Raw genomic sequence first — 26450 nt, 5'->3', positions numbered from 1 at the left:
GGCTAGCCTATCTTTGTATTCCACCTTTACCTTCTTAATGAATTTTTTAGTTGCCTTTTGTTGGCATTTCAAAGCTTCCCAATCCCCTAACTTCACTTTCCACTAATTTTTGCTCTATTATCTGCCCCCTCTTTGGCTTTTATGTTGGCTTTGACTTCTTTTGTTAGCCACAGTTGCGTCATCTTGCCTTTAAAATACAGTCGGCCCTCCTTATCCGCTGGTGATTGGTTCTGGGACCCCCCGTGGATACCAAAAAAACGTGGATGCTCAAGTCCCTTATTTAACTTGACCAGTGTGGTGGTCTTTAGGACCCAGCAGAAACCTGGACCTTATTTAACCTGTCTCAGTGCGGTGGACTTTAGGAACAAGTGCAACTCTGAATCCGCAGTGTTTCTGTTCACGAAAATAATCACGATCACGATTGAAAATAAGGTGGAAGTAATAAAGTGATCGAAAAGAGGTGAAACGTCATCAGTCACTGGAGAAACGTTGGGCTACAGTCGGTCAACAATCGGAACAATTTTAATGGAGCATATGAAGGCCCTGCCCTGATGAAAGCTACAATTACTACTGGTTTAATTATTGAAATACATATGTTTCTTAAGTGTTTTATATGCATAGAACGGTAAAATGTATACTATATACTAAGACAAACGTTTGACTAACTCTCACTAAATAATACCGGATGTACTTGTTCTGACTTCAAATCCGACTTAAAGACAGACTCAGGAACAGAACTCGTTCATAACCTGGGGACTGCCTGTACTCTTATATCATCTCTAGATTACTTATAGTACCTAATATAATGTAAATGTATGTAAATAGTTGTTATACTGTATTGTTTAGGGAATAATAACAAGAAAAAATAGTCAGTGCATGCTCAAATAATGAGTGCTGGAGAGGGTTTTCCCGATCCGCGATTGGTTGAATCTGCGCATGCAGAATCCGCAGATAAGGAGGGCCAACTGTAGTTCTTCCTCTTTGGGATGTATATATCCTGTGCCTTCCAGATTTATCCCAGAAATTCCAGTCATTGCTGCTCTGCCAGTGTTCTTTTCCAATCTACTCCGCTCTCATTCCTCTGTAATTCCTTTCACTCTACTGCATGCTGACACATTAGCTTCTCCTTCTCAAAATTCAGAATGAATTTGATTGTATTATGATCATGTGCCCCTAAGGTTTCTTTTGCCTTACCCTCTCTAATCAAATCTGGTTCACTGCACAACATCCTATCCAGAAAAGCTGATCCCTAGTGAGCTCAACCACGAGTTGCTCTAAAAAGGCATTCTAGAAATTCTTAGAAACTAGAAATTCTTAGAATCCAACAGCAAACTGATTTTCCCAATCTACTTGCATATTGAAATCCCCCATGCCTATTATAACTTTGTCCTTTTGGTATGTATTTTCTGTCCCCCGTTGAAATTTGTAGACCACATCCTTACCTCTGTTTTGGGATCTATGTACAACTCCCATCATGGTATTTTTACCCTTGCAGTTCCTTAGCTCTATCCACAACTACTCAACACCTTCTAACTCAATGTCCCTTCTTTATAATGATCTATTTTTTAACCAGCAGATCAATTCCACCCCTTCTGCCTTCCTCCCTGTCCTTTTGAAACAATGCATATCCTTGGACTTCCAGCTCCCAGCTATAATCTTCTTTCAGCCATGACTAAATACCAATCTGTTACTGTGCTACAAGTTTATCTACCTTATTCCGTATATTCTGCACATTCAGATACAACACCTTCAGTCCTACATCCGCCCTTTTTGATGCTGTCTGCCTTTTGATGTTGCAATTCATACTGTTGACTGCAATTTTCCCTATCATCAGCCTCTTCTTGCTAGGAGTGTCACTACACATTGCCTGTTTGTAAACCAACTAACTCATCTTCAGCACCATCACTCCGATTACCATCTTCTTGTCAAGTTAGTTAAAATCCACCTGAACAACTCTAGTCAACCTTCCTGCAAGGATACTGGACACCCTAGGGTTCAAGTGTAATCCGTCCCTTTTTTACGCAGGTAGTACTTCCCCAGAAGAGATCCCAGTGATGCAAAGATGTGAACCCCTGCCCCCTGCACCAGTTCCTCAGCCACACAGTCACCTGCCAAATCATCCTATTTTCACCCTCACTGTCAAGTGGCATAGACAGCAATCCAGAGAATACTACCATGGAGGTCCTGATTCTCAACTTTCTACCTAGCTCCCTAAAATCTCTTTTCAGGACCTCCTCACCTTGTCTACCTGTTATTCATGCCAGTATGTGCCAAGATGTCCTGATGCCCATTTCAAGGTGCCAATATCAGGGATGTCTTGAGAATGCCATAGACCCAATCCAAGACATCCCTGATATTGGCACCTTGAAGGCAACATTGCATTTGGGTGTCTCTATTGTGCCAACGGAACCTCATCTCTGTTCCTCTGACTATGAACTCCTATCAACAGGGCACCCCTCTTTATCTCTCTGCTCTTCTGACACAGCACCAGACTCAGTGACAGAGACCTGGTTGCTGTGGCTCCCCTCTGGTAGGTCATCCCCCTCAATAGTATACAAAGTTGTACAAAGGTTATCTTAAGAGGAACATTTGATAGCTCTGGGTCTGTGCTCACTGTCATTTAAAATATTCAGGGAGATCTCATTGAAACGTTTTGAATGTTGAAAGGCCTAGAAAAAGTAGATGTGGAAAGGATGTTTCCTATGTAGGGGAGTCTAGGACAAGAGGAATAGCCTCAGGATAGAGGGGAGTCAATTTAATACAGAAATATGGAGAAATTTCTCTAGCTGGAGGGTGGTGAATTTGTAGAATTTATTACCATGGGCAGCTGTGGAGGCTAGGTTGTTGGAAGTATATAAGGCACAGCTTGATAGGTTCTTGGTTATACATGGCATCAAAGGTTACGGGGAGAAGGCTGGGGAGTGGGGCCAAGGAGGGAAAAGAATCAGCCATGATTGAATGGTGCAGTAGACTCGGTGGGCCAAATGGCTTAATTCTTCTCCTATGTCTTATGGTCTTATAATTATTATTGAGGGGAACAGCCACAGGTGTACTTTTCTTTTCCTGACAGTCACCAAGTTACCAGCCTCCTGCAATCTAGGGACGACTACCTTCCTGAAGCTCCTGTCTAACACCTTCGCATTTTCCTGCATGAGTCAAAAGTTATTGAGCTATAGCTCGAATTTCTTAATACACTTTTTCAGGACCTGCAACTTGTTGCACCTGGTGCAGATGTTTTTATCTGGGTGACCAAAGCTCTCCCAGACTTCCCACATCCGACACAGAGTACAAAACACTGCAATTCTCACTGAACTACTATGCCCTAACAGATGAGGAAAGAACAGAGAGAGAGTAACTTACAAGATATTTTACCTCGCTCAAGTCTGATGAGCCAAAGCCACTCTAAACACTGGCACACTCTAAAGAATGGCTGGTTCACTTGCAATTGAATTATTTCTATTGGTCCTTTCTAATTAATCCCTCTTGGGAATTGGTTGCTCCTAAACTCAGATAAATTGAGCAAAACTCTGACTTTAAAATCTCGATCCCCTTCCTGATTAAAAGGTCTTTCTCTTTACACAGACCTGTCATTGATTGCCCAACTCATGAGTACCTGTTTGTTGAATGTTTAGTTTTGTAGTTGTGTAAATTGGGGAGACATAATGAAGTACCTTTAAATTTGAGACATCAGTGATTATTCATTGCCGTAATTTTTATAACTTACGGAGGTTTAGATGAATATTTGTTTGATGGATGTTTGGCTGAGTGTCTTATCATTTGTCTGTAATAAATGGTTAATGTGCTTACTTGCAATCAGTGTTTGTAGTCCCACTTATCGAATTCGCAATTCTATTTCCCTGTAACATTTGTACAAGTAAGGAAGAGACCCCCCCACCACCCCCATGTGAGGAATGCAGAGTCCTGGCATAGACCAATAACCATGTGGGAGTCAGAATTCTTGTCAAGATACCGGTGGGCCACAGCATGCCTGTGGATTATTCAGACAAGTTGGTCCCCGCAGCATGAAGATGAGACATGACTTTGTGTCTGTGCTGAATGAGGTAGGGTTCTCAGTTAGGAAGGGGAGCCAGAGGAAACCTTCATGGTTGCTGGCAGCCATCATAAAGCAACAGTGTGATATGATTTCACAGAAACACCAGGAAATCAAAACTGAAATATAACATACACTATCCCATTTGGGGCACAGCAGCTGTGGTAATGTGGGGATGTCATATCTTAAACTTATTTAATGTTATTTATTTGTGCATGATGAATAACTTCTACTGCTTCCTTGTTTTGAAGTCTTAAAATAATACATTTCCTCTATTGACTTTATTCCTTATATCCTTCACATACATGAGAGTAAAAATCTTTGTTACATCTCCATCTAAATGTGCAATGTGCAATTTATAGTAATTTGTAATAAATAGTATGTACAACAGGATAGACAATGTGGCATAGAAATAGAACTGTATCAGCATGAATTAATTTGTCCGATGTTAAGTTAATATTTTGGAGCAAGAGATTTTCTGGTTCAAAGTGTGAATGGTTTGCATGTTAAAGACATTGCGGCCACATATATATGTGTATGACTGAGTGGGTACTAATCAATATGGGAAGTTTGAGATAGTTTGCTACTCAGTGAAGTGAATTTGCAGGAGCTCCTATCTTTAAGTGGCTGTGTGAAAGTGTTAACATGTCGGGGGCCCCCATCCAGTCATCTATGCTTTTATATTCTTTGGAAAATGTGTTAAGAAGTTTTTCACTCCAATTAATTGTTTGTAGTAAGTTTTGCAGTTACATGTGAAGTTTCTAAAGGAAGGAAAATACAAACATGGATTTTTGCTTGTTTGTTTATCTGCTTACCATGAAATTAGTTTTTAGAGAGAGACCCTGATTCCACACCAGCCATTCTTATGTCCCATACATTTCCTGGCCTGTGTTTCCTCTTTAACCTGTGTTGCACTTTCCTGGGACACCTGCAATTACTATTCCATAGCCAGCATCTGCTGGGGACTGCTTAAAAACAAGGCCGCTCCCATTCTCCCATTCTGCAGCCAGCATTACCACATCACCCTTTCTCCCTTACCTTAGCTTTAATTTAATAAATATCTTCTGTTTGTAACTCCTTTAGTGACCTGACTTTTTTGTTACTTCCTGAGAGCCGAGGTTGTAACATAATGGGGGCTCAACCATGTGAGCTGGCTAGGGAAAGCTTGAAGGCAGCTCAGGAAAAGAAGAAAACTTGGTATGAAAGGAAGGCTAAACACAGAGTGTTTTCTCCATGGGACCAAGTGTTTTTCCTTTTGCCACTGCCTGTCTCTGCCTTGCAGGCTCAGTACAGTGGGCCGTATGTAATCAATCACAGAGTGGGATCAGTATAAAGACTCCAGATCATTAGTGTAACGTGCATCTGTGCCAAGTTAACCTTTTGAAACCTTACAATGACTGGAAACACACTGTCCACACAGGTTAAGCCTATGGGTGTGTTGAAGTCTCCATATGCAGATGATGATGAAAATATTGGAGCCATTTCTAAAGAGATTCCTCAGGGTAGGTTGCCAAATTCCAAAATCCTTGCTGATTTGGACACTCACCTGTCTTATCTAAACCCTAAGTGCTCTGACATAATTCAGGTAATCAATCAATATTTGGCCCTTTTCTCTGATATTCCATCATGTACTTCAGCATGATATTAATGTGGGTAATGATGTTCCTATCAAAACAACATCTGTACGGGCTAAAACTTGTTAAGCACCAGCTTCTGTGTAAGAAAATAAACTACATGATGGAATGTGGTATAGTGGAACCCAGCTCAAGTCTCTGGAGTTCCTTGTCTTTTGTTTGCTAAATCAGACGATTCAGTATGTTTTTGAACAGACTTTCGCAAGGTAAACTCTATACCTAAACCTGACTCCTATCCTCTTCCTCGTCTAGATAATTGTATTGACCATGTTGGCTCTGCATCACTTGTTATTCAGCTGGATCTCTTTAAGGGCTCTTGGCAAGTGCCAATAACCCATCAAGCCCATGAGATTTCTGCTTTTGTTACTCCTGATGCTTTTTGCCAGTACAAGGTCATGGCTTCTGGAATGAGGAATACCCTAACAACTTCTCAAAGTCTGGTTAATAAGGCGCTAGAGGGAGTTGCAGGTTGTGATGCTTACCCTGATGATTCGGTAATTTACAGCTCTACCTGGTCTCAACATAAACACAAGAATAGGACCAGGAGTAGGCTATCCGGCCCATTGAGCCTGCCCTGCCATTCAATAAGATCATGGCTGATCTGTCCGTAAACTCAGCTCCATCTGCCTGCCTTTTCCCCATAACCCTTAATTCCCTTACTATGTAAAAATCTATCTAACTGTTGCTTAAATATATTTAGTGAAGAAGCCTCATCTGCTTCCCTGGGCGCAGAATTCCACAGATTCACCACTCTCTGGGAAAAAGTTTCTCCTTATCTCTGTCCTAAATCTCCCCTGAATCTTGAGGCAATGTTTTCTAGTTCAAATCTTACCTACCAATGGAAATAACTTTTCTACTTCAATCTCATCTATCCCTTTCAAAATTTTGTATGTTTCTATAAAATCCCTTCTCGTTCTTCTGAACTCTAGAGAGGATAGTCCCAGCTACAGGAGGTTTTCAAGCAGTTAGTGGCTGCAAATTTGACCCTGAACATCTGCAAGTATGAATTTGGGCAAGCTACAGTTACCTAACTGGGTAAAGTTGTAGGCCATGGCCAAGTCTGCCCTATTGGGGCTAAAGTAGAGGCCATTGTGAATTTTGCTGTACCAGCACTCCAGACAGAGCTGAAATGGTTCCTCAGAAGGGCAGGTTACCATAGAAGTCTTAGCAAAACTTTTTCCACCATTGCTGCACCGTTAACTAACCTTACTTAGTCCCAAGGTTCCTTATGTTTGGACAGAGACATGTCAGCATGCCTTTGAGAATTTGAAGGCCTTGCTGAGTAGTGCTTCTGTCCTAGCAGATCCTGATTCAGTAAACCCTTTAAGTTAGCTGTTGATGCTAGTGATGTTGGTGTTGGGACTGCGCTCCTCTAAGATGATTCACTGGGTGTGGAGCATCCTATGTGTTATTTCTCTAAGAAATTGGAGGTCCATCAGAAGCACTACTCCACAAGAGAAGGAGGCTTTAGCCCTTACTCTTGCCCTGAATTATTTTGATGTCTATGTTTCTTACAATTCTCCACTCACTGTGTATACAGACCATAACCCTCCGGTCTTTTACTGCAGCATGAGGAACTCTAACCAGTGTTTAATGCAGTTTATTCCTGCAGTGGTATGACCTGAAACTTTGCCATATCTTTAGAAGGGACAATGTGCTAGCAGACGCCCTTTTAAGGTAGTAAGTGTACCTGGTGTCTGCTTACACCCTATATCCCTTATTGAGCATTATTAGAGTATTATTATGCATTATTAGGGTAGCTTTAGGTTGCCCCAGAGTAACCTTCATTAAGGGCAAGGGTGTTTGTCCTGTATATTCCCTGGCCTGTGTTTCCTCTTTAACCTGCGTTGCAGTTCCCTGGGACATCTTCAATTACCCTTCCATTGTCGGCACCTGCTGGGAGAAGCTTAAAAACAAAGCCACTCCCATTCTGCAGCCAGCACTACCACATCACCCCTTTCTCCCTTTACCTTATCTTTAATTTAATAAATATCTTCTGTTTGTAATTCCTTTTGTGTTACTTCCTGAGAGCCAAGGTTGTAACATCATGTGGAATCCAGGTTATGTTGATGGAAATCTGTGCATCTTTATTTTGGATATGAGATACCCACATTTCAGAGGGAAACTGTTCCTTGGTGGACAGTTAAATTACAAATTTGGAATTCATATTTTGGTAGATTGGAAGATTTGGGGAGCAATCCTAAAAGTTGTTGTTTTGGCTAACAAGTCTGCTTTATGTCTAAATAACTAGTGACCAACCAGGAGAGAGAAGGAGAGGGTGTCTTCCTACATTATAGAATGGCAATGACATTCTGACGCTGACGACAGCAGTGATGATGTTGACCTGGGGTAGGAGGTCCTATTACAAGTTCCTGTGGATGGTATACAAATATGCAAACGGGACCAACATATCAGATTGTTGGATTTGTACGAGCACTCCTAACAAGGGACACCATTAATAATGATCCTCTTTGATGACAAGAAAAAAGACTGTTGGGAGAACTTGCCCAGCTTCTTGGGTTTTGGCCTTCTGTTTCGGAAAAACTGGAAGGGAGTAGTTTATTCCAACCAACCTCACCCCACAGTATGGTAACAGCCTTAAAGAACTTCAGCTTTAGTGACCCCTGGTAGAGCAAGTGCTTTAAGGGCTGGTATTTCCCTATGTATGATTTTTTTTAATCCAAAAGTCATGATTCTGAAAGTGATTCTCCAGCCAATAAGGAAGGGAATGGAATGTTGGTGTAGGTGGTATGATAGACACAGGTCTAACCAGTGAGCAGGACACAGCAGGTGTGAGCAGGAACAGTATCCTAGGACAACTGTGTATATGTCAAATGGTGGTGTGAAGGTGGGCATTCCTTAGACACTGAGCGCAGCTTACTGGATATCTGGCTTCTGGGCCTACCCATGGCTCCCCGTAGGGCAGCATGGCTGCTGCTATTCAGGGTGTGCAGTGCCGTATATATACCAACCTCCTCTGTTCATGTTGGTTGGCATAGTAAGAAGGCTACAACAGAAGCAGAAAGGTTTTGGATGATTGCCTTTACCCAGTATGGTATGGCCAGACTGTCCAAGAAACAGCTACATATGACTCTGTGATGAAGACGGTAGGTAACGAGACAGCCATAGCTTTCAAGCACACGATGGATGCACTGACCCAAGTATTGGCTCAAATGATAGCTATTCGAACAGTCGCCTTGCAGAATCAGATGGCCTTATATTAAGAGCTCAGAGTGAAATGTGGCACTTATCAGTCGCGAATGTTGCATCTACATTCCTGATGAGTCAGGGAACATCAATCACTTGGCTGATCACATCTGATAGTCAGTGGATAAGATTAAGAAAGTGGGGGACCAGCTCTATAGCTATTACACCATGGGCAGGAAAGCTGGTAGAATGCTGGGGTGCTAGGAGGACGGTGGACTACTGTGGTACACTGGGTAGTAACTATTGGCCTTATAGTACTAGGAATTGTACTTTTGTATTTTATATGTAGCTTATTGGGGCATTTGCAGTGGTTACGCTAGCCTGAGGGCCAAAACTGTCACGGTGTTGTGTCTTTCAAGAGGTAGCTGGTAATGCAAAGGGTTAATTTTCTTGCCAGTTGTTGATTGGCATGTTGAAGGATGCAACAGCTCTTTACCATCGGTTGGCTTTCATGCCACAGCACTGACTTCTGGTACTGTCTCAGGGGTATAAGAATAGCACGTGTGAAAGATTCCCTCTCATTCAATAAAGGCTCACTTCAGGCTAAGTTCACGACCAGTGAGAAAGTGTGCTGCAGTTTGGAGGCCCTATGCTCACACTTAGCTAATTACCTGTTTGTTGAATGTTTAGTTTTATAGTTGTGTAATTCAGGGAGATTTAATGAAGTACCTATCAGGTTTCAGGCATTACTAAATGTTTAATGTCATATGTTTTGTAATTTAGGGTGGCTTAGATAAGTATGTTTGACTTAGATGTTTGGTCAAGTATTTTACTGTTTGTCTGTAAATAAATGGTTAACATGCTTAATCATAATCAGTGTCATTTGTCCCATTTACTGAATCCATAGATCTGTTTTCCCCTAACAAGTAACCTATCCAGTGAAGTTCTGAATCACAACAAAACCGCTTGAACTCTATCACCAGATATTGAACAGGGTACTTTGATATAATGAGTAAGAGCTAAACCCCCATTCAACTCTGAACAAAGAACATCTTTCCCTAGAGAAAAGTGTATGTCTTTTGAAAGAGATCAAATCATAAATTCAATATACGCTCCAAATAAATATTTTAAGGCAAGTTATTTTTCCTACTAGTTGCAAAGAGAAGGCAAGCATCAGATGCCAGACAAGTTTGCTCTTATAGAATTCAAGCAATTTAGGAATTCCATTGGGTAATCTAAGATCCAACCAACTTCAGAGATTCTCTCTCTTTCCCTCTCCCACTGAAAATCCTGAAGACACATATAAGACTCAAGGTCAGTTTTTGTCCTGCTGTTACCAGACTCTTAAACAATAAGATGTACTCTTGAGATCACAATCTATCTCATTATGAAGTTGAATTTTACTGTTTACCTGCACTCTACTTTCTCTGTATTTTTTACATTTCATTCTGCTTTGTTTTACATTGTTCTTCCTCAATGTATTGAGTAATAATTTGATCTGTATGAACTTTATGCAAGATAAGCTTTTCACTTGGTACATGTGACAATAATAAACCAATATGAATATAAACAGATTTTCCACCCAGGAAGTTTTGAAAATATACAACGATTAATAAAATATAACTGTGTTTACCTTGATCTGTATATGAATGTGGAGGATGATGCTGTGGAACGTACTGTGTTGAAACATCGCCTGGTCCTGTAGAGTACATTTGATGATGTGGTAGGACAGGTGGATGAAGAAACGTAGGCATATATGGATGAGGATGTATTGGTGGATGACTACCAGGGTGAAACTCTGGCTGTTGAGGTAACACCAGCACCCTTCGAACACCGCTTTCTTCAATAACCTGCAACATCAAGTAGAATAGGCCTGCTTAAAATCTGAAGCTGACAGAGCAAGTTTTGTTTTGATCTAACTCAACTTTCCTCATTTCATAAAGTAATCAGAATGAGAGGAACCACTATGAAATATAGGACTAATTTCTTACCCACAAGATCATTACAAGCAAAGACAGTAATACATTTTACTTTGTATCATTATAGTGCTGGCGCATGGCCAAGTGGTTAAGGCGTTCATCTAGTTATCTGAAGGTTGCTAGTTTGAGCCTTGGCTGAGGCTGCGTGTGTCCTTGAGCAAGGCACTTAAACCAGACGTTGCTCTGTGACGACACCGCTGCCAAGCTGTATGGGTCCTAATGCCCTTCCCTTGGACAACATTGGACGCATGGAGAGGGAAGACTTGCAGCTTGGGCAACTGCTAGTCTTCCGTTTTAAAAAAAAACCTTCCTTGCCCAGGCTTGTGCCCTGGAAACTTTCCAAGGTGCAAATCCATGGTCTATCGAGACTAACGGAGGTCTACACGTATCATTATAGTTATTAATCATTAGAAATAAGGCTAGATAATTCAGATAATAATTATGTACTGATGTCCAGTGTGCTAAATCAGATATTCCTATCTTATGCATTACAAAATTATTGAAGCATTTCCTATGCATGACATACAACTGTCATCCAATTAGCAAGATTTTCCAAAACACTGATAAAGACCCTTGACAATTTGCAAGATATAGTAAAACAAGCCTTGCTTTTCCAAAGAACAACAGAATCAACACAATTTCATTGATTTAATGTAAGTTTTCCCAAAATGTACAACCTTGTCCGAACTTGATTTATTCATTACAATTATGCACAGCTTTATAGGGTAAACATATGACTTGCTATTCCTGAGACAAAGCAATACACTTTGCTAGTTAAAAGTCTTAAGCTGTAATATGATCAAAATTAACTTGGTTTATATTATTGTACGTATTTTCCCACATAATTGTTCTTTATATTAGAAGTCACAACTGTTCACCTGGGATACATATCCGGGAGGCACATAAATAGGAGGCACTGAACCATTTGGGGACACCATTGGAACCTGAGCAGGACCTGCAGAGGGAGAAATGAAATTTAGAACTTACTTCAAATATCTCCAGAAAACATGCTTGTAAATACTAACCATATATTGAAAGCAGCTTTGAAATTCAAAAAAGTATATCATATACATATACAATCTGGTGTACACTTGGTAATTTGTGAAGTCACTTGTGCTGCAAAATATCATTGCTGGTTTCCAAAATCTGTTATTTCCCCACCATTCCATGCTGCCTCCATCACAGTACTGAAAATTTTGTGTAGAAAATGGTATTGACAACTGTGGGGTTTTATTCCTCCATTAAAGACCAGTTCCAAAGTTTTCAGTTCAGCTTGCAGTGATATGTCCTAAATCCTTAGAGCTATTCTGTCATGAGGGAGCTAGGGCTTTACTCTTTGGAGAGAAGGAGGATGAGAGGAGACATGATAGAGGTATACAAGATTTTAAGAGGAATAGATAGCACGGACAGCCAGCGACTCTTCACCAGGGCACCACTGCTCAATACTAGCGGATGTGGCTTTAAGGTAAGGGGTGGGAAGTTCAAGGGGGATATTAGAAGGTTTTTTTACTGAGAGAGTGGTTGGTTCGTGGAATGCACTGCCTGAGTCAGTGGTGGAACTTAAGAGACTACTAGACAGGTATATGGAGGAACTTAAGGTGGAGGGTTATATGGGAAGCAGGGTTTAAGGGTTGGCACAACATTGTGGGCCAAAGGCCCTGTACTGTGCTGTACTATTCTATGTTCTATGTATACAGAATACAAGCTGGAAATGAACAACGCAACCCACTTGACTGGCACCTCATCCAAGATCCTGGGCATTCAATTCCTAAACTACTAATGCACTGTGCAAGTTTTACAAAACCCGCCTTCACCAGTAACTCCAAAATGAGTTGAAAAGTACATTGCCCCAAAGCAATTCAAAGCAATGATTTGAAAATGTTGCTGATTATTACTGGGTCAAATTTCTACAACTTTTTACCTGGCACCATGTTGAAAGAATTTTCCAAAACAAATATAATGCTGTTTAAGGCACTAGTTCATCAATATCACCAACTCTAATGCCTTTACAATGCCCTGAGCTTATCAATAACCGCTGCATTTAATGTGAGAAAGAAAAGGGACTCAAAGTCAAAGTGTACTTTTAAATAGTTGTTCACAGTTCCACTAGCCATATTAATCAAAGCAAGATCTGATGAAGAGAAAATTAGATAAATATCCATTAATCTGTTCGGTGGAATTGAAAATAGAAAATAGAATTTGATTAAGAAACTCTTCTTAGCGCTATGAGATCCTATGTCCACCTACAATGTCTGTTGAAGTTTGGTTTAATAGCACATCTAAAATGCAGCAACCAGCAACCTTTCCAGTAAGTTGAAGTATGAGGTCAGTTGTATTCAATCAAAGAGTAAGATTTCAGTTTAAAAAGAGTGTGGAAAAATTATACTATTTTCCATTTTCTTTTCTACAGTGAAATATACCAAAACAAGTTGCAACCTTACTACAAATAATCCAGAACTGTTGCTATTTGGTCATGGTGGTTAGCAGATTTTCTTGACTACTGGATACTTTTCTGATGAATACTCCCACATATTTTTATTTGACATTTTTTAAACATGTTACACAGTAATACGATAGATTTCTCAGTGAATCTGGTGAAAGTAGAGGGAGTGGAAAATACACCCTATCCTCATTATACACGTCTTCAGACAACATGGATTCACAGTTATGTGAGGAACCTATTTCTACCAACTTCTTACTTAAGTCCAAAACTCACAGTTATGCAAGGAGCACTGCCTCACAGTCTCACTGTTGGGACGAGAAGCACCGCTTTCCTGCCAATAACAAGTCACATGTGCACGCCTCACAGTCTCACTCCCGCCAGTCTCGCATTGGTTTTGGCAGCGTGTGGATGTGCAATCTTGCGCTCTTAAACTTTTGTTGTTTTTACCTATGGTGCAGTGATTTTGTGCTTGAAATATTTAACTATGCCTCTTAAGCATCTGATATTAAGTCCATCAGCCAAACGGCAGAGAACCGCTTCAATACTTGAAAAAAAGTTGGAAATTATAAACAGGGTGGAGTCAGGTGAAGGTAACACAGCTCTGGGACGCTACTTCGGCCTGGGTGAGTCCAGGATCAGAAACAAAGAAAAATGCTGAGCAAATAAAAAGTGCGGTGATTGATTCACCACAAGTGTCTTCAAAGATTGTTACCAAAGTGCTTAACCCAATTATGACAAAAATGGAGAAAATGTTGAGTTTGTACATTGAGCATGAAACAAAAGAAAGAAACAACACTTAGTTCCAATCATCTTTGTGTGAAAGCTTTGGAAATTTATGGTCGCCTTTGATCAGAGGCTAGTGAGTAAGTGTCAAGTGATATTGTTAGCTTTAATGTAAATAGGGGGTGGTTTTCTAAGTTTGTTAATCGTCACAGGCTTCACAACTTAGCCGTGTGTGGTGAGCAAGCTAGTGCTGACCACGAAGCTGCTGAACACTATTCTGTGCAGTTGCGGGCTATGTTAGCTGAGTCAGGCATCACACCAAAGCAGGTGTTTAATGCAGACGAGACCAGGCTTTTTTGGAAGCGTATGCTGAAACACGCTTACATAAGTAAGGATGAAAAAACTGCGTCAGGTTTCAAAGCAGCAAAGGATAGATTGACTTTGCTTCTGTGTTCCAATGACGAAGAAGAATGTAAGATGAAGCCTCTCTTAGTTTATCATTCACTAAACCCCCATACTCTTAAGGGTTTGAGTACTGTACACCCTAATATGTTAACTTTCTATGCTTTATTACAGTGAATATTACCTTAAATTGATTAAATATAATAGGAATGTTGCCTCGTGGGACTGCTTTTGTGTTGTATTGGTATGAAAATGTGACTAAATTACAGATAAAACATATTTAGGAAGCCCTCCAGAACGCATCTCTATTTTCTCCATTTAAGTAATTATTCACATTATGCAGTGACTGTGAGGAACGTATCCCCCGTATAAAATGAGGATAGGGTGTATACAAACACTCTAGACCACATTACGTTCTAACCCATAGTATTTCAAACTCCAGTCCTGGCTGTCACAAAGCTGGCCTGTAGTCTGGACCCCAGCCCTAGTCACACATGTCACATACACTCTAAGTCTCTGGCTCATATTCTGGACTAATAGGTAAATGAGATACTGGATTACTAGAATTGTACTACAGTAATTTGAACTACATTACAAAGAAGCATTAAGAAACTACTCTTGATTTAATCATATGAACAGTGAATTCTTAATCAAATAAATCAGCTGTGTCTTTTGTTCCCCAAAAGACATAAAATTGCTTGTCCCTTTAAAAGTTAACTGCTACACCAATGAACCTTTCTGACAAATGCCTAGAACCAATGGTAGCTTACTATGTTGCACAATATTAATACGGGATTACAACCCAGAACATCAACCTTTGACTCCACAGATAATGCTTGACCCACAAAATTCTCCCAGAACTTAATCTTTGCTCCAGATTCCAGCACCTGCAGTCTCTTATGTCTCTACATTGCAAAAGTGTTTTACTTTTCTGTCAAACAAGCCAATATTTTCAAATCAGATACGTTCTGATACATCAGCTTATGTAATAAAAAGAACCTCTGGGGTTGTACGTGATATTTCATCTAGAAAAACTGGTAAACTAGCTACTCCAGTACAACCTGGTAAACCACAATAAGTTGGTTTCTGTGCTGTACATGTTGTTATTATTTTTGTTTAAATTCTCTATCCTATAAAGAATCATAATAGGTATTTTTATAAAGGTCTTACCATCCATTTTTGTAATTCCACTGTAAAAAAAAACCCAGGAAGCACAGCACCAATGAGTAATGATTACATACGTAAGCAGTTCCCCATTTCAATGACTTGGCAGCATTTTATTGGACTGTCTGCTTGTTCATCTGCTGCCTTCTGTCAAGCCTCCACAGGTCACCTGATTACAGCTGCACTTCCTTTTAATAATAAACTTCAGGTATATTGCTGATATGATTGTTTTTAAGAAAATAAAACCAAATAAACAAGATAGTCAATACACTAATGATAAAATATAAATTCCAGCTTATAATAAAGAAGAAATGTTTGTAACTAGACAAAGGTATCTGACATGTGAATTTGATACCTGAATATTTCCAGTGAATACTAATCACCTGCCAGTGCTAGAAAGATTAATGCTGAGTATGTGAAACTTAGGAATTTTTGGCTAAATCACTAAAAATTACAGCCTGATGTTCAATGCAGCGGTATGGATTTAGTTTTGGATGATATATATAAGATTAGACAGAATTAGGGTGTAATGCATTTGAATCTTAATATGGAATGTATGATCTTGTTAGTTACAAAAAAGCAACTTTAAATTTGATTAAACTGAAATAGTCAGGCAGAATTTGAGCCAGTTGGTATGCAAGTAGATGCACTGTGTAATGTGACTTAAGAAGGTTTGGAAGATGATAGGGCAAAATTGCAGTCAGTGGGATAGGCTGAAATGTGTCTTTAAACAACATAGAAGGTACAACACTTTGGAAAAGTGAGGATAAAGTAAAAGGGAAATTGTAGGAGAGGTTACGAAAGTTTAGAAAAAGATAAAAATTTGACTTCTGATAACATGGGGGCAAAATTGAAAAGGGTAATGAATATAGGCCTGAAAGTGTTATATTTGAATGTATGCAATGTATGGAATAAGACAGATGATACTGTAGCACAATTAGAGATTTGCAGGTATGACATGTGGGCATCACTGAGTTATCGCTGAAAGGAGATAATAGTTTAACATCCAAGGATACACATTGAATCAAAAGAACAGACAGGTAGGTAGAAGGGGTGGAGTGGCTCTGTCGGTAAAAAATGAAATAGGATCAGAAGGTGTAGAATCTCTGTGTGAAGAGCTAAGAAACTGGAAGGCTAAAACAACCCTGATGGGAGTAATAAATGGGCCAGGATTTGGAGTACAAATTACAATGAGAGGTACAAAAGGCATTTAAAAACAATAATTCTATGATGGTATACTGGGAAATTCAGGTTGGTGCTGAATCCTAAGAAACGGAATTTGTAAAATGCATACAAGATGGGTTTTTAGAGAAACTTGCCATTGAGCCTACTAGGGAAAAACTTCCCTGTCTCATTGGAACATACCTATACAGAGCTCTACACAAATATCTCCTGAATATTTGCCACATTACTTCCGTACTTTTCCCGGGAACATCTGTTTCCAATTTAAGCCTCCAATTTCTTGCCTGATAGCCTCATAATTCCTCTTACTCCAATTAAACACTTTTCTAACTTCTCTGTTTCTATCCCTCTACAATGCAAAGGAGTAAAGGAGATAGAATTATGATCACTATCTCCAAAATGCTCTCCCACTATACCAAACCAAGTACAACTTCTCTTCTTAAGACACATCTGAAGCCTTCAGTCTGAGCGTGTCCCTTCTCTATCACTTGCCTATCCTCCTTCTCGCACTGTCTACAAGCTTTCTCTATTTGTGAACAAACCTGCTCTTCCCAACAATTCTAGTTTAAACTCTCCCCAGTAGTAGCCTTAGCAAACCTCCCCACCAGGATATTGGTCCCCCTGGGATTCAAGTGCAACACGTCCTTTTTGTACAGGTCACACCTGCCCCCAAAGAGGTCCCAATGATCCAGAAATCTGAATCCCTGCCTCCTGCTCCAATCCCTCAGCCACGCATTTATCCTCCACCTCATCCTATTCCTATTCTCACTGTCGCGTGGCGCAGGCAGTAATCCCGAGATTACTACCTTTGCAGTCCTGTTTCTCAACTTCCTTCCTAACTCCCTGTAGTCTTTTTTCAGGACCTCTTCTATTTTCCTACCTATGTCATTGGTACCAATATGTACCATGACTTCCAGCTGTTCTCCCTCCCACCGCAGGATACCTTGGATGCGATCCGAAACATCCCGGACCCTGGCACCTGGGAGGCAAACTACTATCCAAGTTTCTTCCGTGCTTCCACAGAATTGCCTGTCTGACCCCCTAACTATAGAGTCCCCTATCACTAATGCCTTCCTCTTCCCTTCCTTACCCTTCTGAGCCACAGGGCCAGACTCTGTGCCAGAGGTATGGCCACTGCCGCTTCCCCCAGGTAGGCTCTCTTCCCCCCCCACCCCAACAGTACTCAAACAGGAGTACTTATTGTCAAGGGGTACAGCCACAGGGGTACTCTCCAGTACCTGACTCTTCCCCTTCCCCCTTCTGACTGTGACCCACTTGTCTGTCTCCCGTGGCCCCAGTGTGACCACCTGCCTGTAATTCCTCTTTATCACCTCCTCGCTCTCCCTGACTAGGTGGAGGTCATCGAGCTGCAGCTCCAGTTCCCTAACTCGGTCTCACACACATACTTCCGACCTCGCCTTGTCTCATTACCGCCTAAGCCCGTTGAGCCAAAGCCCTATGACTCTACCTCCCTTTCACTCCCCTGCCCACTGGCTGCATTCTTTTTAAACCTTTCGCGCTCTACTGGCTGACGTCACATGCCTGTGCAGTCTCACCTCTCTTTAACCCAAGTAGTTAAAAAAAACTCCCTTCGCTCTGAAAAATCAGCAGTTCACTTGCAGCCTTCTTGCTCCAAATTAAAAACCATTGATGATTCCTTGCCTTGATCCAACTCGAACCACAATATCAATTTTGGTGATGATGCAGCTGGTCTCATCAGCAACAATGGTGAGTTGGCATACAAGGAGTTAAAGGGGCTTGTCAGATGACGTGAGAGGAACAACGAGTCTCAATATAGTCAAGACAAAAGAGATGATTGTGGACTTCAGAAGTGCACAGGTCAACCACTTTCCATAACATGTCAATGGCTCTGCTGTGGAGAGAATGAAGAGCATGAAGTTCCTGTGTGTGCACATAATGGATTATCTAAACTGGACCTACAAAACCTCCTCAATCCAAAAGGCACAGCAGCATCTACAGGAGATTGAGGAGATTGAGGTATGCAAGACTCCCCGCCCCAGTCAAACAACTTTCTCCAGCAGCACCATTGTGTGGTCTGTCCGTCTGCATCACTATCAGATGGAAGTGGCAAGGCATCGTATCACAAGACCCTACAGGGGATAGTACAAACTGCCGTGAAGATCACTGGGGCCTCCTTCCCCATATTTTGACATTTACCAGAAGTGTTGCAGACAAAGGGCCTGAAACATTGTTGAGGACCCCCACCACCTATCCTACTATCTGTTTGACCTATTACCATCAAGGAGGAGATGCAGGAGCATCAGGACTAGAACTGTCAAACTAGGTAACAGTTCCTATCCCCAGACTGTAAGACTAATGAATACCCTGCCACCGTTAGATATCATTCGTAAATTCAATAACTGTCTATAAATTATAGCTATCAACCCTTTTTGAAGAGGTTTAAGCTGAAAGAGAGCATCTGTCATATTAGGTGGATAAGCAGAAGGGTAATTTGGCAGCAAACCACGTAAAAAATTCCTAATTTGTAAATATCTAAAAATCTATTTATATTAGATAAATCATATTTATCCACTAACCAAGAAAAACAAATGTTAAAAAGTTGTTATTCCCTTGGTTTTCCAAATTAAAAAGGCCTTATCCAAAATTGATGGTTTAAAAAATAATTGAAATGAATATTACTAGAAAGAACAAAATTATTTAACTCAAAAAAATCTATGAAACTGAAAACAAATGCTTAATGTATGTTTAATAATGAGATTAAGGTCTTGTCTACTAATCTTAGAAAACAAAAAGGGAAGAGGAGCTCCCAGTAAAGAAGCCAAAGAGAAACCTTTTGCCGAGTTTTTCTCCAAATCCAACCAAGAAGGACATTCTTGTATGTCTGAATAATGAATCCAAAAAGTAATATACAGGTATCGAATATTAATTGCCCAATAATACATTCTAAAATTTGACAAAGTCATACCACCGTCCTTTTTAAATTTCTGCAATAAGGGTTTGCTCAATCTAGGATTTTTATTATTCCAAATACGTATAAGATTATAGAGTCCATTCTGTCAAAAAAATGTTTTAGGAACAAAGGAAGGAACTGCCAGAAATCTATATAAGAATTTCAGTAGAACTATCATTTTAATAGCATTAATTTGACTTATTAATGATAACATCATAGGTGACCATTTAGAAAGCATTTGTTGGGTGTAATCAATCAATGGGAGAAAATTATAGTTATATAGGTCCTTAAAATTTTTAGTCATTTTAATGCCAAGATAAGTAAAGTCATTTTTAGCAATACTAAAATACTAAATCAACGATGATACTGATCTGAGTAATTATTAATAGGAAATAACTCACTTTTACGTAAATTTAATTTATATCCAGAAAAACTACTGAATTCAGAAAATATAGATAACATAGAAGGAACAGATTTCCTAGGATCTGAAATAGAAACAAGTCATCTGCATACAACAAAACCCTGTGTACTTTGTCCCCTCTCTTAATACCCTGAACAGTATTGGAATCCCTAAGAGCAATAGCAAGGGGTTCTAAAGCCAAGTTAAATAATAAAGGGCTAAGAGGACATCCCTGCCGAGTACCTCTGTATAATCTAAAGTAAGGAGATTTTTGATTATTAGTTATAACTACAGCCATAGGGGCTTGATAGATCAATTTGGTCCAGGAAATAAATCCCGGACCAAAATTAAATCTATCCACAACCTCAAATAAGTAAGACCACTCCACCCTATCAAAGGCTTTCTCTGCATCAAGATAAACAACACATACAGATTCTTTAGATGGAGAGGAGTGAATAATGTTTAATAATCTTCGAATGTTAAAATGTGAATTCTTATTTTTAATAAATCCAGTTTGATCATTGGAAATAACACTAGGTAAAATACTCTCAAGTCTATTAGCCAGGATCTCAGAAAGAATTTAAAAATCCACATTCAGTAGAGAGATTGGTCTATAGGAAGCACATTCAGGTAAATCATTTTCTTTTTTAGGAATTAATGAGATTGATGGTTCACAAAAAGTTTTCAGGAGATTCTCAGAGGATATAAAAATCAGTGAAAATTTGACATAAATAAGATGTAAATATTTCAGTATAAAATTCCACTGTATATCCATCTGGTCCCGGATGGTTGGAAAGAGGATATAGCAATTATTACTTCCTCTTGTTTAATAGGTGCATCTAATGTATTCATATCTTGGATAGAAATTTTAGGTATATTCAATTTTTGCAAAAATCTATTCATAAAAGTAATAGTGCCTGAAAATTCAGATTAATAGAGTAGAAATCCATAAATACCTTATTAATTTCATAAGGATGTACAGTTTCTGTTCTATCAGGTCTTCGTATTTTCAGGATCTGTCTTCTAGCCATAGTTGCTTTTAATTGACCAGCCAATAATTTGCCTGACTTGTCCCCACATATATAAAATTGACTTTCAAATTTAAGAAGTTGCTGCTCCATGGGAAAAGTCAAAAGCAGATCATGCTGTGTTTGGAGTTCCACTCTTTCCTTATAGAGACCTTTACGAGGCATTACTGAGTAAACTTTATCTATTTCCTTAATCCTATTAGTAATCACTAAAAGTTCTGCCTTCATTTTCCTTTTTAAACCTACTGAGTATGAAATTATCTGTCCCCTAAGAAGATTTCATCATATTCCAAATAACCAAATTTGACATTCCCTCAGTTGTATTTAATTCAAAAAAAATTGAGAAATTTGCTCTTTAATAAAACTTACAAAGGTTGAATCTTGTAGCAATGTAGAATTAAATCTCCACTGAGGTATCTTCAGTATATTATCAGAGAACTTCAAAGTTAATTTCATGGGTGCATGATCCGACAACGCAATCACATTATAGGCACAGAGGGCACCAATCGCGTGTCCAGCAAAAAATAATCAATTCTTGAGTATTTATGGTATACATGTGAAAAAAGGAAAAATCCCTATCTTTAGGATGCATAAATACGGTCTGGATGATATCAACCAGACTGTATTCTAATAAAAAAGAATTAATACAAGTCACAGCTTTATTAGGACGTGACAGATTGGTGGATGATCTATCAATCGACGGATTGAAACAGCAGTTAAAGTCACCGCCCATAATCAACTTATATTCATTTAAATTTGGCAGCACAGAAAACAGCTTCTTAAAAAATTCAGGGCTATCTATATTAGGTGCATAAACGCACACCAGTCACCTTTTGGCCACATAACAAACCAGTAACAATTAAATATCTTCCAATTAAATCAGTAACAGTATTAAAATGTACAAAAGTGATTTTAGAATTAATAAAAATAGAAACCTCTCTTATTTTATTTACTGATAAAGAGTGAAATAAGGGTCCCTTCCAAAATTTAAAAAACGATTTTCATTCTGCCTACGGATATGAGTCTCCTGCGCAAAAATAATATCCGCATAGTGTTTTTAATTTCTTAAAAATCTTCCTCCACTTAATAGGTTGGTTCATACCATTCAGATTCCAAGATATTACATTAATTTTATTAAGATCCATATTTAAGGTTTAACTTAAAATTTTATGAAGTAAGCTAATGCGCAGGCGTAAACTAAATCCAAAGAAAAGACAAAGCGTGACTCGATCGGAAAGAAAAGCAAGATAATTGACAAAAACTCTCATGTCTGCCAGTGGAAAAAAAAGTAATCTATAAAAAACTAATTTATAAACAGTTATTGAATTTACAAATGATATCTAACAATAAAATTAAACATGTTTGAGAAGTGGAATTTCAAGAGTCATTTTCAGATAATCAGTGGAGTAAAATTTTTCATTTGGTTAATAACTCATCTATTTGTGCCCACCATTCCTTGATACAGTTCAAGGTACTGCATCGGGCACATAAGTCAAAAAATTTACTGAGAGGTCCATTGAGAGTAGGGGAGATTCAAACAAGAGGTCATGATTTGAGAGTTAGGGGGCAAAAGTTTAAGGGTAACACGAGGGGGAATCTTTCTTTACTCAGACAGTGGTAGCTGTGTGGAATGAACTTCCAGTAGAAGTGGTAGAGGCAGGTTCGGTATTGTCATTTAAAGTAAAATTGGATAGGTATATGGACAGGAAAGGAATGGAGGGTTATGGGCTGAGTGCAGGCAAAGTGGAACTAGGTGAGTGTAAGTGCTGGCACGGACTAGAAGGGCCGAGATGGCCTGTTTCCGTGCTGTTATGGTTATATGGTTATAAACTAGCACGTATTTTTTCCAACATCAATCCTATTTGTGACAGATGTAATGTTGAGATGGCCACTTTAACTCATATGTTTTGGTCTTGCATAAAGCTAGACAATTTTTAGAGAGATGATTTTAAAACATTATCAAAAGTCTTGGATCTGGACCTACAACCTAATTTACTTAATGGCAATCTTTGGGATTATCCCATCAGAAGCAGAAAATATTCCTGTTTCCACTCAACGTACAATAGCCTTTTCAACTTTATTGGCTAGGAGAGCCATTTTACTAAATTGGAAGGATTCTAATCCACTTAATTTCTTTTATTGGCTTTCCTCCATTATGTCCTGTTTAAGTTTAGAGAAAATAAGAAGTTGGACATTTGATATATCCTTTAAATTTGAGCAATTCTGGTGACCTTTTATTCAATATTTTCATTTGATTTGATTTATTACTCTTCCAGTTTTTTTTCCGAAGTTTAGATTTGATCAGAAAGTCTTTCTTTTTTTTGGTCATATCCCCAGAATGGACAGTCCAGCCCCATTTTTTTTCTTTTCTCGCATAGTGTAGTGGTTTTCTTTCATTTAAAAATTTATAGTCTTTTTTCTCTCCGTGAATTGATAAGAGAATTAGCTGTCTTTTTTTATTATATGCTACATATTAGTTTAATACTATGTATGATTTTGATAATATCTATTTCACTTTGTATTGTTATTGATATATATATTTGAGATAATTCTCCTGTTTGTATATATGCTCTTTTTTAAATCAATAAAAAGATTAATAAAGAAAGAATACCCTGCCACCACCAAGATCTTGTTACTAGGACAGTGAGCTGCTTACTGTTCCGTTTACCTGTGCAGCACACTTCACGTGCATTTTAATTATATTTTATTGACTTATTTGTGGTAATACAATGCTTTATGTGCTGTGTGTGATATATGTATTGTGGGTGTACTGTGTTCCAGAGGAACACTGTTTCATTTGTGGTATACATCTACAGTTAGATGACAATAAACTGCTTGAACTTGAACTTGAATATTTAAAGCAGAGGTTAATAGACTCTTGTTTGGTAAGAGCATCAAAAGTTACAGGGAGATGGCAGCTTGAGAGGAATAATAAATCAGGTATGATGGAATAATGCAACAGATTCGATGGGCTGAACAGCCTGCATCGGCTCCTCTGGTCTTTTGACCTTTATACTTACTTTTTAATGCAGACTGGTGACTGCAATGCAGCACAGACTGATGAACATTCACAATAAGCCATTACCAACAACATGAAGGTCACATTGATGACGCACTGGTGACTTATTTATGATATCTTAAAGGAACTTTGTCTTGTTGATTCACCTGTTTACCACAATGACATCTACTCTATGTACACAGAGAATACGATGACGAAGGTGGAAAATGACGGAAATGGAAAATAAAACCATCTCAATGTAAGATCAAAATCCTGAGTTTGCTATTCAGACATAATTTGCCTGGTTCACAACATCTTTGAATATCACACTGTTGCTTTACTATCTTCCTTATAAAATTCACTCAACCTAATGGACATACACTCAGTAGCCACTTTATGATGTACAGGAGTAAATCGTGGTGTGGTATTCTGCTGCTACAGCCCATCCACTTCAAGATTCAATATATTGTGCATTCAGAGATGCTTTTCCGCACAACACTGTTTTAACACATGGTTATGTGAGTTACTGTTGCCTTTCTGTCAGCTTGAACCAGTCTGACTACTCTCCTCTGACCTCTCTTATTAACAAGGCATCTACTGCCACAGAACTGCTACTCATTGGATGTTTTGTTTTTGTTTTTCACACCATTCTCTGTAAATTTTAGAGAATGGTGTGCATGAAAATTCAAGGAAATAAGCAGTTTCTGAGATACTCAAACCACCCTGTCTGACACCAATAATCATTCCACATCAAAGTTACTTAGATCACATTTCTTCCCCAAGCTGATGTTTGGTCTGAACAACAACAGAAACTCTTGACCAAATATGCAGATTTCCCCCGCTATTCGAAGGTACAGCGTTTCTATGAAATCGTTCGTAAGCTTGAATGGCGTAAAGTGAAGAAGCAATTATCATTTATTTACATGGGAAAAATTTGTGAAATTTTCTACCAAATCATGCCAAATAACACATAAAACCTAAAATAACAGTAACATATAGTAAAAGCAGGAATGATTTGATAAATACACAGCCTATATAAAGTAGGAATACTTTTCTGTAACTATTGCAGCACTGTCCATCATAGCAAAAATCTCACGCAAGCGCTCTTGGCAGGAAGACTCGGCGCAAGCGCTCTTGGCAGAAGCACTCTTTCCAGTAACCTATAAGCTATGAAGCTGCCAAATCAAACTAAGTAATACAAAAATACACAGCCTATATAAAGTAGAAAGAATGTATGTCCAGTGTAGTTTCACTTACTGGAATCAGGAAGACAGTGAGCACACTGATGATGGTGTGTTAGGCTGAGTCGTTGGAGATTGGAGTGGTGGGAGGTAGAAGAGACTGGGGTGTCATCTCATCGTCGTCTGTTTCCATCAGGACAGGCAGGTCACCTTCTTCTATGTCTGCCTGCCTCAATGTCAAAGGTCGAGTTTCGTCGTCTGCTATGGCTGATGTGGAAGGCTTGAAAAACAACAGTATGCTTGACTGCTTAGCCTCGCATTTTTCTATCATACAGTTCTTTGCAAGCACTCAAACCATCCTGCAAATATGCCCTAAACCTACGTACCCTTTCTGAATTAAAGTCATACTTTTCTGTAACCATTGCAGCGTTGTCAATCGCAGCGAAAATCTCACACAATTGCTTCACGTTCGGTTCCTGGACGACTTCACTTTCGCTACTGTGTTCAGTTTCAATTGTTATCTTTTCGTCTTCATAAGCTCTTCATCTGTCAGTTCTTGGTCATGGGATGCCAAAACCTCTTCAACATCATCTTTGTTAACTTCCACAAACCCTTAGCCAAACTCACGATATTGTTACTTCGTTCACCACGATCGAAAGGCTTTATTATGTCTAGTTTTATGGTAAGTGTAACACCCTCACGTGCTCTTTTAGACTTTTCTGATTCCTTAGAACTCATCTTGCCAACAGATGCCCAAAATAAATTGACATAAAGCACAGGTGCTCATAGGCACATGTTTAAGCAATGCCGGCTAGAATGCAGTTCCAGGGGAGGAGCTTGGCTGCTTGGAGTGTGCGCTGCCTTTTTCATAACAGTGAAAACACCTTCTGTTTGTGAAAACAGGTAACTAATGTAGGTCTTTCGTAACAGCGAGGTGTCGTAAAGTGAATGTTCAAAAAACGGGACACCTGTGTATGCTTTTATGCACTGAATTGCTGATTGGCTGACTAGATAATTGTATTGATCAGGAAGTGTACAGGTGTACCTAATAAAGTGGCACTGAGAGCATATTCTTGTCCCCCTAAACAATTATATTACATATTACAATGTATTCATTTAGTCTTCCTTAAATACAATGCCTATGAAAAGTTCACCCCCCCCCCTTGGAAGTTTTTGTGTTTTATTG

General features: G+C 39.1%; 1 protein-coding gene across 4 annotated transcripts in view; it reads right to left on the bottom strand.

Moving 5' to 3' along the window:
• Positions 1 to 26450, bottom strand: part of fndc3a (fibronectin type III domain containing 3A) — a 241776-nt gene that overhangs the window by 99903 nt on the left and 115423 nt on the right. For 3 of the 4 annotated variants that reach the window (XM_059967865.1, XM_059967866.1, XM_059967867.1), the window contains 2 exons: positions 11690 to 11766; positions 10466 to 10682 (listed from right to left, as the gene is read on the bottom strand). In XM_059967865.1, the coding sequence (XP_059823848.1) occupies positions 10466 to 10682; positions 11690 to 11766 (294 nt within the window). Of the gene's footprint in view, positions 1 to 10465; positions 10683 to 11689; positions 11767 to 15549; positions 15571 to 26450 lie in introns of those variants that run through there. The other variant, XM_059967868.1, reaches the window with a different exon arrangement.

The sequence above is a fragment of the Hypanus sabinus genome, chromosome 4 (genome assembly GCF_030144855.1).
Source record: "Hypanus sabinus isolate sHypSab1 chromosome 4, sHypSab1.hap1, whole genome shotgun sequence".
NCBI lineage: Eukaryota > Metazoa > Chordata > Chondrichthyes > Myliobatiformes > Dasyatidae > Hypanus > Hypanus sabinus.
The sequence above is the reverse complement of the archived record's forward strand: the minus strand, read 5'-3'. Positions and strand labels throughout refer to the sequence as shown.